The 13365-nt window shown below is 52.2% G+C and overlaps 1 protein-coding gene across 1 annotated transcript in view; it reads left to right on the top strand.

The window, feature by feature from the left end:
- Positions 1 to 13365, top strand: part of SLC25A48 (solute carrier family 25 member 48) — a 40397-nt gene continuing 27032 nt past the window's right edge. Inside the window, exons 1-4 of the mRNA XM_055431127.2 lie at positions 1 to 204; positions 3131 to 3174; positions 8189 to 8260; positions 10476 to 10734. Of these exons, the coding sequence (XP_055287102.1) occupies positions 111 to 204; positions 3131 to 3174; positions 8189 to 8260; positions 10476 to 10734 (469 nt within the window). The 5' untranslated portion in view covers positions 1 to 110. The remainder of the gene's footprint in view (positions 205 to 3130; positions 3175 to 8188; positions 8261 to 10475; positions 10735 to 13365) is intronic.

The following is a 13365-nucleotide window of genomic DNA, read 5'->3' as shown; positions in this document are numbered from 1 at the left end:
GCGGGGAGTGGGGCAGCGCGGTGTGGAGGAGGACCTGCCTGCAGGGAATCCGTGTCCCTGACTTCACCCGTCTGGCGCGCTTGCCCGCAGGCCTGTCCAGAAGACACTGAATGGGCACTGACCCAGTTCCGGGAAAGCGAGGCGCCGCGGCCGGGGCTATGGGCAGCTTCCAACTGGAAGACTTTGTCGCGGGCTGGATCGGAGGTGAGCGCACCCCCGGACGGGAGGGATGGAGGGACCCCCAGAGGTGAGTGTGGACGGGGACACCCCTGCCCGACAGGAAGAGAGGGGGGCGGCAGGCGCTGCACGGGCTGAGTCTCCAAGCGGTGCCTGATTCGGGAGCTCCGCGCCAGCCACGTACTGCCCACACATTACCCAGGCGCGCGCCACCCGCAGCCCGGCTGGTCTTGCGGCTCCTCGCCTGCTGCCGCGAGCCCCACTCAGATTCTTCCGGAGCCTGCGATTGCCTCAAAGTTCGGGTTTGCAAAACTTGATCCTGATCCGTAATGATTAAACCACCTATCAAAGTGGACAGCCAATGGAGCATCCCGGCGCGTACACTCCCTTCGGCGGCGCCCCGGTGCGCACCTGAATTTGGGCATTCCTGGGAACTTGTAGGTGAGGGTGGCGCTTGAACACCGCACGCCCGGAGCGCAGGATGCGGAGCCCGGCACCACGGTCAGGCTGGCTCTTCAGGCTGGCTGTTGGGGGAGCTGGAGCGCAGAGCTGGGGATCCAGCACCGGCAGCAGACGCCCCCTGCCAGACAGGGGAAACCCTTATGGTTTTCAGCTGCTGCCAACTGTCACACCTCTCCTCTGGCACTGTTGGGCAGGCTGATCCCTACCTACCGCTCCTGGAGCCGCTGTCTGCTGGGTGTGTTTGCTTGGGCAAGAGTCACATCCACTGCCTCCCTTCTTCATTCTTCTCTGTCCAGTAGGGGGTCGGTTTGTCCTTCTTCTTTGTTCAGCTATTGGAGGTTTGAGAGACTGCTTATTGTAAAATACAGTCTTTCTTTTGGCTCCATCTAAGAGGATTGGGCTTCCCTGGCGGCTCAAGGGTAAAGAATCCACCTGCAATCCTGGAGTCGCAGGAGACACAGGTTCGATCCCTCGGTTGGGGAGATCCTCTGGAGGAGGGCGTGGCAACCCACTCCAGTATTCTTGCCTGGAGAATCCCCATGGACAGAGGAGCCTGGCTGGCTACAGTTCATGGGGTCGCCAAGAGTCAGACAGGACTGAAGTGACTTAGCATGCATACTCGCAAGAGGATCATCAGAAAAGGGATGTTGATGAATGCAGCTGCTCCCCAAAGGCAAAGTAAAATACTGACGTGCTCAGGTAGAGGCTGTGGCCACCGTGTTTGTGCCCCACCAAGTGTCCTAGGTGTGGAGACCAGGAGACTTGTAGGAAAGGAAAAAACAGAAACAGCATCTAGAATTGGTGGTTCCTCTTCTGGTGGCCCCTCCCACCTAGCAGTCCATGTCTGTCCCCCACAGGTGGCTGTAGGGCTCCTGTCTCTCAACCTCCCAAGCAGAGGTGATTTCTTTCACTGGGGACAGTTCTGTTGCACAGGATCCCTTGGGTAGGGCTAAATTTACCAGTCAGGGGGCTGTGCCCAGAGACCCAGTGGGCACATCCAGGCCCTCTTCAGACAACCTTTCAGCTGTTGAGAGGGAGAGACTTTCCTTGACTGCCCCTTCAGTAGTCTGACCAACTTCAGTAGGGCTGCCCGGGACGTCATTCGAGAAATGTCCTGGAGGGTGAGACCACCAGAGTGGCTCAAAATCTCTGATGACACAAAGACTCCACCTCACATGGCAAGTAGTGGGTCATCCTTTATTCTGAGATTGGCCTTTCTTTGTTTACATCAACAGGGTTTTGCTTCCATGAAATGAAGATGAGTGTAGTAGCAGGGAATACTTATTAAGTATCAGGTGCTGTTTAAATGCTATCTATGAGCTCAGTTATGTCTGACTCTTTATGACCCCATGGACTGTAGCCCACCAGGCTCCTCTGTCCATGGGATTCTCCAGGCAAGAATACTGGAGTGGGTTGCCATTTCAGCCTCCAGAGGATATTCTGGGCCCAGGGATTGAACCCACATCTTCTGTGTCTCCTGCACCGGCAGGTGGATTCTTTACCACTGTGCCACTTGGGAAGCCTCTAAATACAATATGGTTACTTTTAAAGTAACTATACTGAGGTTATTTTACATATCATAAAATCCAATCATTTCAAGTGTACAATTTAGTGATTGTTAGTGATTTTACTAAGTGGTGCAACCATTACTGTAAGTTAGCTTTAGAACGTTCCATCCCCCAGGAAGATCCCTCACACGTATTTACTGCGAAACCCCATTCCATTCCTTCCCCTCTGGGCAACCACTAATCCACTTTCAGAATCTGTTACAAATCTACAGTCATGGAGATTTCCCTCTATGTTTTAGTATATGACTTCTATAGTTTTAGTGCTTCCAGATAGGTCTTTGGTTTCTTTTGAATTAACTTTGTATATGGTATGAAAGTGAAAGTTGCTCAGTCATGTCCAACTCTTTGCAACTCCCTTGGACTATAGAGTCCATGGAAGTCTTCAGGCCAGAATAGTGGAGTGGGTAGCAATTCCTTTCTCCAGGGGATCTTCCCAACCCAGAGATCGAACCCAGGTCTCCCACACTGCAAGTGAATTCTTTACCAGCTGAGCCACAAGAGGAACCCCAAGAATACTGGAGTGGGTAGCCTATCCCTTCTCCAGCAGATCTTCCTTACCCAGGAATCAAACCAGTATCTCTTGCATTGCAGGCAGATTCTTTACCAACTGAGCTATCAGGGAAGCCCCTATATGGTACGAGGGAGAGGTCTAACTTTATTCTTTTGCATTGATACCCAGTTATTCCAGCACCTTTACCTCCCTTTCTATAGAGTATTTGTCCTGGAGGCAAGGCCCAGGTTTTACTCCATTCCCTTTGCCTTCCTCTGTGTGTGAGCCCATGCCTGAGGGTCCCTTCTGGTGACTGGGCATGGACCGAATAAGTGAACGTAAGTGCCTGGGTCCTCTGTTCTGTCCTGAGGGCCAGCTGATGCAAGTTGGAAGTCCAGGGGCTGAGTAACCAGCAAGTCTTCTTGATCCCCAGGTGCAGCCAGCGTCATCGTCGGCCACCCTCTGGATACAGTCAAGGTACAGTAGCCTTGTCACCATTACCTTTTGGAAAGAGGCCTGGAGCTAGTCTGCCTCCAGTAATGTGCCTGCTGTTTCTGACCCCCAGAAGGTTGCCAGCCCAGGGCCAGATCTCTGTGCCAGTCCATGGGGGTGGAGTGCTAGGAGGTCCGGCCTGGAATGCTCTACCCTCATTGCTTGGCAGTGATTTTGTTTTCATGAATGCTCCATTGCTGCCTCCAGGTTCTCAGAAGCTTCAGGGGAGTGGGCAAGGGCACTGGGAGTGTTCTCCTGCAAGCCTCTGTGAAACTAAGGAAGCAGAAAAGGCTTCCAGTGTGAGGTGGCATTTGAGCCAGAATCTAAGGTCAGGCAATTGGAAAAGACATCCCAGGCACAGAGATCAGAATGGGCAAAGGCACTGAAGTGGGGACACTGGGGGCCACGCTTAGGAAAGGCCAACATGGCCAGTTTTGCTGATGCCTCAGGTTTCTGAAAGCAGCTACGGATCAACAACCAGGAAGGGTAGGTGGGCAGTCAGTCCTTGTAGGCCTTGAATATCAGCTTAGGACTCTGGACTTAGGTTGGGAATTGGAAGCCACGGTAACTTGATGGAGCCAGCAAAGCCCCTTGGCACTGGAATCATCCATGCCCCTTGTTCTACAGGTGTGGAAACTGGCCCAGAAAGGGGAAGGATTTACCCCAGGTCATGACAAGTCGAAGCACTGAGAAGTGAGGTGCTACAAAGGGACATCTGATTCCACCCCCACCCCTGCCTCCTGTCCCCGTGCTAAGCAGCACTCACATTATACCCTGAGAAGGTGGCCACGAATAGTGCCCCCTCACCCTGACTTTCGCGTTCGTATCTAATGCTCCTCTGGGATTGTGCACAAGGAAGAACCTCTCAGGCCCTCCTCCAGGGGCCGCTGTGGGCCCCTTTCGCCCCATCTTCCTCCTCATGTGACTGTGGGCCCTTCCTCTGTCAGAGCCCAGGCCTGCTCTCTTGTGATGGGGAGGTCAGCCTACATGTCTAAATAGTCGAAGGTATTTCCTGGCTCCTCGAGTCCCTTCCACAAGCCCCGCCTTTTGCTCGTATATCAAACATATCCTGGATGCTTTCTCCATGCAGGTCCTGTGGGGCTGGCAGGGCAGAGGTGGTGGACAAAGCCAGTCCAGTCCCTGCCCCTGCAGATCTAACAGCCATGTTTTGGACCCAGGCAACCAGTGTGTTTCTCTGATAGAGCATCCTTCCCTCACCCACAGCCTGGTCAGGGGCTGGTAGAGCCTGTTTGGAAGCTCCATCATCTCCTGCTCCTGGCATGGCAAGCCTGGCCACCCTGTGCCACATATCAGCTATAAAGATAAGACTCTCCTCCTTTTCTCCACTCCTCCCCTTGAACCTCTACAGGGAAGCTTTCCCAACACATAAAATCTCGTCTTTGTTCCACCTGAGAACCTCTCTGTTGAGAGTACCAGCCTGATGATGCCAGCTTCTCTGGGTCCAGCCCAGGGCTGGCCTGGGGCCTTTGTTTCTCTCCAGAACATTTTCCTTCCTTCTGGCTGGCATTTACTCTAGAGTTCATATTCACTGAGAAAGGTCTGGGCCAGAGTCCTAGAGTCAGAATAGCCTGGAGTCCAGTTCCCCCCTTCCCGTATTTTCCACCTTAACCTCCCCAAGCCTCAGTTTCCTCATCTATAAAGTGGACAGTGAGCCCCTTCCCCCAGTGGGGCTGTCATGAAGACTGTCACTTTGGCAGCAAGGGTAGAGCAGTGAGCGAGCCTTTCTGTCCTGAAGAGCACACGTGCTGGAGTGTGGTGATGCAGACAAGCGGCTTGTCCCAGGTCCCCAGGCTCCCCCCTGAAAGAGCCAAGCTGGAAGGATCCAGGCTCCTGACCTGGGGCAGAGACTCCCACCCTACAGGTGGGAGAGCCAGGCTGGCTTCTTGGGGCAGCAGAGCTGGGGTCAGGATTCACCGTAGGCTCCTGGCACACCTGGTACACTTAAGTTTATGTCTGATGCAGTGTGACCAGGGTTTTCTAATCAGGGCTCAGCTCTCCATAGACCAGCGAGAACACTGCAAGAAAATAAATTTGCTTTGTTTTAAGCCACTAAATGTATCATATGTTGTTACAGCAGCAATCAGAAACCTATACAGGGAATCAGCTTTTTTCATCAGTGAGGTGGGGATAATATCCACACCTCATAGCATTTGTGGGATTCTGTGAGATAAGTTCCATAAGATGCCCAGTATTTCCCCACTGGTCTATATGCAGTTGGTCTATATTATGTGCTAGCTCCTGTTGCAACTGGAGACCCTAGAGGCTTGAGCTTTGCTGCTGGCATGGGTGTCAACTTCCTCAAGGGCTGACAGACCTTTGCTCTGGTCTAGGCCCAGGGTGAAGCATGCCCTGGGCTTTTCTGTGGCCTTACTCAGACCCTCTGCCTGTCTACAGATACCCCAGTCAGCGGAGTCAGCCTCCATTAGAGTATGCCACCATCTCATCCTCCAGCCCCTTGGTCAGTCAGTGCAAAGGGCCAAGTGCCAGGGCCACGCTCTGCTCCAGGGATGAGAGGAAAATACAAGATGGCCCTGTTCCACAGGGGGAACCCAAATACCCTACAAAGCCAATGGAGGTGACAGAATTCCAGCAGAGCTATTTTGTATCCTAACAGATGATGCTGTTAAAGTGCTGTACTCAATATGTCAGCAAATTTGAAAAACTCAGCACTGGCCACAGAACTGGAAACGATCAGATTTTTTCCAATTCCAAAGAAGAGCAATGCCAAAGAATGTTCAAACTCCTGTATGATTGCATTCGTTTCACTTGCTAGCAAAGTTATGCTCAAAATCCTTCAAGTTAGGCTTCAGTAGTTATGTGAACCGAGAACTGATGTGTAAGCTGGGCTTCAGAGAGGCAGAAGAAGCAGAGATCAAATTGCCAACATTCATTGGGCCATGAAGAAAGCAAAGGAGCTCCAGAAAAACATCTACTTCTGCTTTATTGACTACGCTAAAGCCTTTGACTATGTGGATCACCACAAATTGGAAAATTCTTAAAGAGATGGGAATAACAGACCACCTTACCTGTCTCGTAAGAAACTTGTATAAACAGTTAGAACTGGACATGAAACAACTGACTGGCTCAGGATTGGGAAAGGAATATGTCAAGGCTGTGTATTGTCACCCTGCTTATTTAACTTCTATGTAGAGTACATCATGCAAAATGCCAGGCTGGTTGAAGCACAAACTGGAATCAAGATTGCTGGGAGAAATATCAATAACCTCAGAAATGCAGCTGCTGCTGCTAAGTCGCTTCAGTCATGTCCGACTCTGTGCGACCCCATAGATGGCAGCCCGCTAGGCTCCTCTGTCCCTGGGATTCTCCAGGCAAGAATACTGGAGTGGGTTGCCATTGCCTTCTCCGAGAAATGCAGCTAATACCACTCTAATGGCAGAAACTGTAGAGGAAGTAAAGAGCCTCTTGATGAGGGTGAAAAAGGAGAGTGAAAAAGCTGGTTTGAAACTGAACATTCAAAAAACTAAGATCATGGCATCTGGTCACATCACTTCATGGCAAATAGAAGGGGAAAAAGTAGAAGCAGTGACAGGTTTTATTTTCTTGGGTTCCCAAATCACTGTGGACAATGACTGCAGCCATGAAATGAAAAAAATAAAAAGTTTGCTCCTTGGAAGGAAAGCTATGACAAATCTAGACAGTGTGTTAAAAAGCAGAGACATTACTTTGCCATAAAAGGTCCATATAGTCAAAGCTGTGGTTTTTCCAGTAGTCATGTATGGATATGAGAGTTGGACCATAAAGAAGACTGACCACTGAAGAATTGATGCTTTTGAACTGTGGTGTTGGAAAAGACTCTTGAGAGTCCCTTGGACTGCAAGATCAAACTAGTCCATCCTAAAGGAACTCAATGCTGAATATTCATTGGAAGAACTGATGCTGAAGCTGAAGCTCCAATACTTTGGTCACCTGATATGAAGAGCCAACTCATTTGAAAAGACCCTGATGCTGGGGAAGATTGAAGGCAAAAGGAGAAGGGGGCAGCATAGGATGAGTTTGTTAGATAGCATCACTGACTCAATGGATGTGAATTGGAGCAGACTCTGGGAGATGGTGAAGGATAGAGGAGCCTGGCATGCTGCAGTCCATGGGGACACAAAGAGTAGGACATGACTTAGCGACGGAATAGCAACAACAGCAAATCTGATCAGCAGATCACATCATTAGAGCACTGAAGTTCAGACCCAAAAGATAAGCTGAAGAAACAGCCTTTCGGGGAGAAATGTAGGTGGAATGTTCTGGAAGCAGGAAGAAACTGGTGCTCCAGGGTCCAGGAGTGTGTGATGTGACAGGCACAGCAGGTGTGGAGGAAATTGCCTGGAGGTGGTGAGAGGCACCACAGAGGCACCGCCCAGGACCTCTGTGGTGCTGGTTAAGGGCGGGATTTTTCTGATTTTGCAAGGAGGCCTCTGCAGAGCTTGATACAGCCATGACAAGCATTCATCGTTGTTTGGAAAAGATCAGTCTGACTGTTGTGTCGATATAGACAAAGGAGTGAGTGGGGGAGTAGGAGGACATCGAGGAGCCCAGTGCATCACGGGGGGACAGATACGGGGGCTCTGTATCTGTCGGGAGGTGACACAAACAAGCCACTCCCAGGAGTATTTGGGAGGGCAGAGTGCTGGACAGCAGACGGGCCAGAGCCACAGGCTAACTCTTGTACTCAAGATGCAGCAGAACCATATGTCTCCAAACAAGCGTTGTTCTTGTGCAACAAACTGGCCTGTCTTCCTCTCTCAGATCGAGGGGGCTCCTGCTGCGTTTAGGAAGGGGCGAATGGGACGTGTAGGGAGGCAGTGCGGCTAGAAGACGGAAGGCCAGCCAGGCTGGGACGGGGTCACAGGGGCAGGGCCTTCCCCTCTCTGGACCCCCGTGCTGGGAGCCCAGCATCATGGGAGTGGTGGGGATGTGACCTGTCTCCACCTGGCCCTCAGGCCCTTGCCTTTGCCTCTCTCTGCAGGCTCGCCTGCAGGCCGGCTCTGGCTATGGGAGCACGCTCAGCTGCATCCGCACGGTGTACAGGAGGGAGAGTGTAAGTGTTCCCTGAGTAAGGCTCTCCTGGGGACCACGATCACCGTCCTCACCCCCTGTTCATGACGCTCATCACCTTTGGCTCAGTGTTCCCTGTTCGTCTCACACCACTCCTCAAATATGTATTACCTGAACTTAACTCTGTCCCCGGGTGCAATGTTATTGAGGAAAAAAACCGTGTGCCACCTCTCTGGAGAAATTTTGAGGCACTTAGAGACATGGAGTCGAAAATTCCTGCAAAAACAGGGTGACCTGTCAGGTTTTCAAAACCAAATGAGTGGCAGGTAAGTCATGTGTTCACAAGCTCCCTTTATCCCAGGGTGGGGCGAGGGGTAGGGGTGGGGTGGCTCTTCTGATCCCAGACACCCAGAGCAGGCTTGAACCACACTCCAGACCGGGGGCCCAGGGGTTTTCTCTGCAGAGGGGAAAATCTGAGTAGCAGATTTTGTAGAAGCATCAGGTGCCATTCTTGAGAATGAGTATGTGCTTTTTGAAGACTTTCCAAGACTCCTCCTTGGGGAATTTTAAATAGATTTTAAAATTTAGGATGAAATGAACTATTAGAGAAATAGGCGTGAGCAGACAGAGAACAAATATATGGATACCAGGAGATAAAGTGGGGGTGGGATGACTTGGGAGATTTGGACTGATACATATACGTATACTTTAGTATGTACAAAATGGGTAACTAACAAGAACCTCCAGCATGGAACAGGGCACTCTACTCGGTGCTCTGTAGTGACCTAAATGGGAAGGAAATCCAAAAAACTGTATGTATATGTGTACATATAGTTGATTCACTTTGCTGTAGAGCAGAAACTAACACAACATTGTAAAGCAATTACACTCTAATAAAAATTAATTAAAAAAAAAAAAGAAATAGATGTAAGCCCTGTGGTGCACTGGGCTTTTCCTTGAGTCACTGGAAACATGGCCCCCTTATTGGCCTCTGTTCCCCGCAGGCTCCCTCCTGGGAAGTGGCCTGGAGCTCAGGAGGCTCCCGCTTGCACCTGGAGTTTCTTCTCCTTGGTTGAAATCTGTCTGGTGTCTGCGTGTTGTTCTGATTCTCTGGATGGTCTGCTTTAAAATCAGGGTGAGCCCTGCAAACCCAGCACTAGCTGTTCTGGTGTAATGTTGTCCTACTCCTCCATCCTCTGAATGGCAGCTGTTGATTCTCCTTTTTGGGACACGTGCCCTGGGGTTTCTGTGGGAACTGCTGGAGTTCCTCTAAGACACCATGTTTCAAAGCTAAGTGATGTCCCAAGTTATCTGAGGGGCCTTGTAGAGGAGGAGTCTGGAGTATGGTGTGTGCATGCATGTGTGTTTGCATGTACATGCGTGTGTGGACGCTTGTGTGAGGTGGTGTCCAGGCCCTTGTAAACAGGGTTATAGGCATGCAGGTCAGGCTGAACCGGCTTGAGTACAGCCTGCAGTTTTTACAATGGCTTCCCAGTGCTTTTTCACCTTTGGTGCCCTGTATGTGGCCCCTACTCCTCCAAGGGCCTCTGGGATTTTCCAGGCTCAGTGGCACATCTGTGGGGTTTGCTGAGAATGCAGTATGTGTATACAGAAGCCTTTCATGCTGTTCATTTGGGGATTCTCCCTCTGGCTCTGTCCCAACAGATGCGCATGCTCAGGGGCACCCAGCACCCTGCTGGCCCAGGTGCCCCTGGGGGGCTGTGGGACCCTTCACACCCCACCACTGCAGACTTAGCGCATTATATTTTACTTGCCTGTCAGTCTGTCTGCCTGGGTCCCCTCCTCCCCCGCCTCCAGATTGTGAGCTCAGTGCAGGCGGAAAGTACTTCTTTCTTCTTGTCCTGCAGGGCCTGGCACGTGCCCAGAGAATGCTTTTGTTGGAGTGGCCCATGAGCAGGGAGCATGTGGTGCCTGGCAAGCCCACTGTGCCTCCATGGGCTGCCCTCAGCCACTGCCCAGGAACACTGCCACTCTGGTGACAAATGCAGGTCCTAGACCCAGCACACCATGGCTCAAGAAACAGTTTCATGCAGAAGCCAGTTCCTCCTGAGGGCAAGGATGCACTCATGCTCCCCTGTTTCTCCTTTCACATCAGCACCCTCTTATTCTTTCCACCGACATACTGGCTTGCTTCTCCTGTGGTATCTCCTCCACCAGGCCATGGGCTCCAGGAGGGCAAGGTCTGTGCCAGGGGTGGCATAGGCCCTCATGCGTCCTCCTCCTGGGTCTCCCCACAGGTGTTTGGCTTCTTCAAGGGCATGTCTTTCCCCCTTGCCAGCATCGCTGTCTACAACTCGGTGGTGTTTGGGGTCTTCAGCAACACACAGAGGTTCCTCAGCCACCACCGGTGCCGGGAGCCCGAGGCTGGCCCACCCCACGTGCTGTCTGACCTGCTTCTGGCCAGCATGGTGGCCGGCGTGGTCTCTGTCGGGTTGGGTGCACCCGTGGACCTCATCAAGATCCGGCTGCAGATGCAAACACAGCCATTTCAGGAAGGTAAGAGGCCAGGGAAGTGGCCTGGTGTCTGGGCACCTGTGACTCTTTCATGGCTTCCTAGCTCTGGGATTTGGTTAATATCCTTTTTATGGTTCAGGGCATCTATGTCAAATCATTTTTATTGATAGCGGTATCTCTCATTGGTCAAGGGTTTACTATGTACCAGATGTTTGTGAAGAGCCCCACATGTGTTCTCTTAATTCATCTTCAGAACAATTTTCTGAGGCAAACACTGTGATTGTTTCCATTTTGCAGATGAGAAAACTGAGGCTCCCAGAGGTTGAGATACTTATTCAAGGACACACAGTTCATGACTGGCCAGTCAGCACCAGCTTTCTAGTTTATAGCCCCTGGCGTGAAACGAAAATAATCTCTTGATTACAAATTAGTAAGAATTTAAAAAGGGCAAGAGCAGAGCATTAAGTCAAGTGAGGGACCCTGGGTGACTGTTCAGGTCTCAGAAGCACACTTGCCCCTCACACCAAGGAGTGCAGCCAGGAGGCCTTGAGCTGGATTTGCTGCTGGTTCATGAAGTGGATGCCCCTCACCTTGCCATCAATGTTCCATTAGAGTTTCATTTCTTATCTGCTGTGTAGCTAGCTGCTCTGGCCCATGGTGAGCTGGAGCTGACGTCTCCTCCCTGCTGGAAAGAGATGCCTGCCTCTTCTCCTGGGACCAGCTTTGATAAAGGAGGTTGGAAAGAACGAGAAGGCACTTGCATGTGGACAGAAAGGGCCGGCTGTAGAGGAAGGACGAGCTGGGGGCTTTTAGACAAATTCTAATACCTTGGAGTCTGGTCCTTGGCTCTCACTTTACTCTGCCTCCTCAGGGAAGATAGCATCCCTTTCTGGGCCTCAGTCTCCTTATCTGTATGATGGAAGGACTGCATCTTGTTCCTTCCTGTGACCTCAGATATATACCTGACAAATGTTGTGGATAAGACCCCTTTGCTTGGCCACCTTCTAAGTGGCCTCCATGGGAGCCCTCTGCCCACAGAGGCTGGGTGGGGAGTCAGCTGTGCTGACCCATGGCTGAAGCCCCAGAAAGTCCCTCCGGAGCATCCTGGGCCAGTGCCTCTCCTCCCTCACTGCTACCCAGGCTCCTTGAGTCACCTGCCCTCCCTGCTCAGCTGGGCAGGTGTCCAGGACAGGTCTGCACACACTCCCAGCATGTGCTGATGCTCCTCACAGGGGCCCCTCCTAGCCCAAGAACAGGAGTCACACCTGCTAGGTGCTCAGTACCCCCGGGCCAAGGTCACTGTGAGCATGCAGGGAAATGCAGGGCAACAATGAGATGGTTCACCCAGAGAGTCACAGAGCACGCCCCCCAGGGGCCACTGAGGAGATACAGGGCAGGGGCATCCTCAGCCCCACCTACCTAACTCACTGAATCATGTCTTGGTACCGTTCAGTTTGACCAAAGGGTTGCACCTCTGAGAAGAGTTCGAAGCTCACTGATCTGGTCCTGTGTCAGAGGCAGAGCAAAGGTGTAGAGAAATGAAGGGGCATTGTGAACAGGCCTAGAGCGCAGCAGTCCTGCCCCCCAGGCTGGCTTTTTGTGCTCTCCTGTCTACTTTCGCAAAGTTGTGTTGGTCTGCACCAGAGTAGGTCTCTCTCCATAAGCCTTGAAGCTCTTTGGGGTCCACATGTTGGATGAGTCTCAGTGATGGGGCTCCTTGGTTCGTGGGGGCAGCCCCGCCCGCTTCACAACCAAGGCGCCTCATCCCGGGAAGGGGAGGAGAGTGGGGCAGGGGTGCATGTGTACCTGTGCGGGCCCCCAGCCAGCCTGGACACCCAGGGGGAGTGCTGGGACACAGGATGCCAGGACATTCGGGGACACGTTCATCGGTGAACTTTCTTGACTGTGTTGGGTTCCATCCTCTGTTCTTCCCTTGCCCACCTACACTTTCCCCGAGGAGGGTTCTAGAACGGTGGCTGACTTAGCAGGCTAAGGCCTGAGCTACAGGAGTCCTGAGGCCAGACTAGAAGCCTCCAAGACTGGAGGAAGGAAAGGAACAGCTACAGAATAGCCAGACCCAAGAAAGGCCCCACCCCTGGGTGTGCAGGAGCCTTACTTTTAGGGAGCGGAGCAGCCTCCGTTGCTGCTGCTGCTAAGTGCTCATCAAGTCCTGACACTGTGTTAAGTGCTGTTTATGCATGGCCCCATTTAACATCCACCAGACAGTGTGAGGTTCATTTACCCAATGCACAGTAGTTATGCACCTGCTGTGTGCCAAGCCTATGGCTAAGTGCTGAGGCCGTAGTGGTGGACAGAAGACTCTGTCCTGTTCCTCTTGCAGCTCTCCGTCCAGCAAAGGGGCAGACAGGCATTGGGCCACTCCAGATAGGGTGGGGGAAAGTGGGAGGGGCTCTCAGCCAGGCTGGGGGTCAGGAAGGGCTTTGGGGAAGGTGGTGGGAGGGGTCGAAAGAGGGCTTGGAGGTCAGGACTGGGCATCTGGTCAAGGCCACACTGAGGACCACCTGTGCCTGCTTGCCTGGGCCCTGGGGACCTGGAGCAGAACTCCCTAGAACTGCCAACTGGGATGTCAGGACTCTTGTGGAGGCCTTGTTAGCTGGATAAGCCCTCTGAGCAGGGAGGACGTGGGGACGTGTGCTCTCTTTATTCCTCCCC

Source organism: Moschus berezovskii, chromosome 8 (genome assembly GCF_049115385.1).
Source record: "Moschus berezovskii isolate FMDL1 chromosome 8, NW_MosBer_1.0, whole genome shotgun sequence".
Lineage (NCBI taxonomy): Eukaryota > Metazoa > Chordata > Mammalia > Artiodactyla > Moschidae > Moschus > Moschus berezovskii.
Note: the sequence above shows the minus strand (reverse complement) of the source record. Positions and strands in the feature narration are given on the sequence as shown.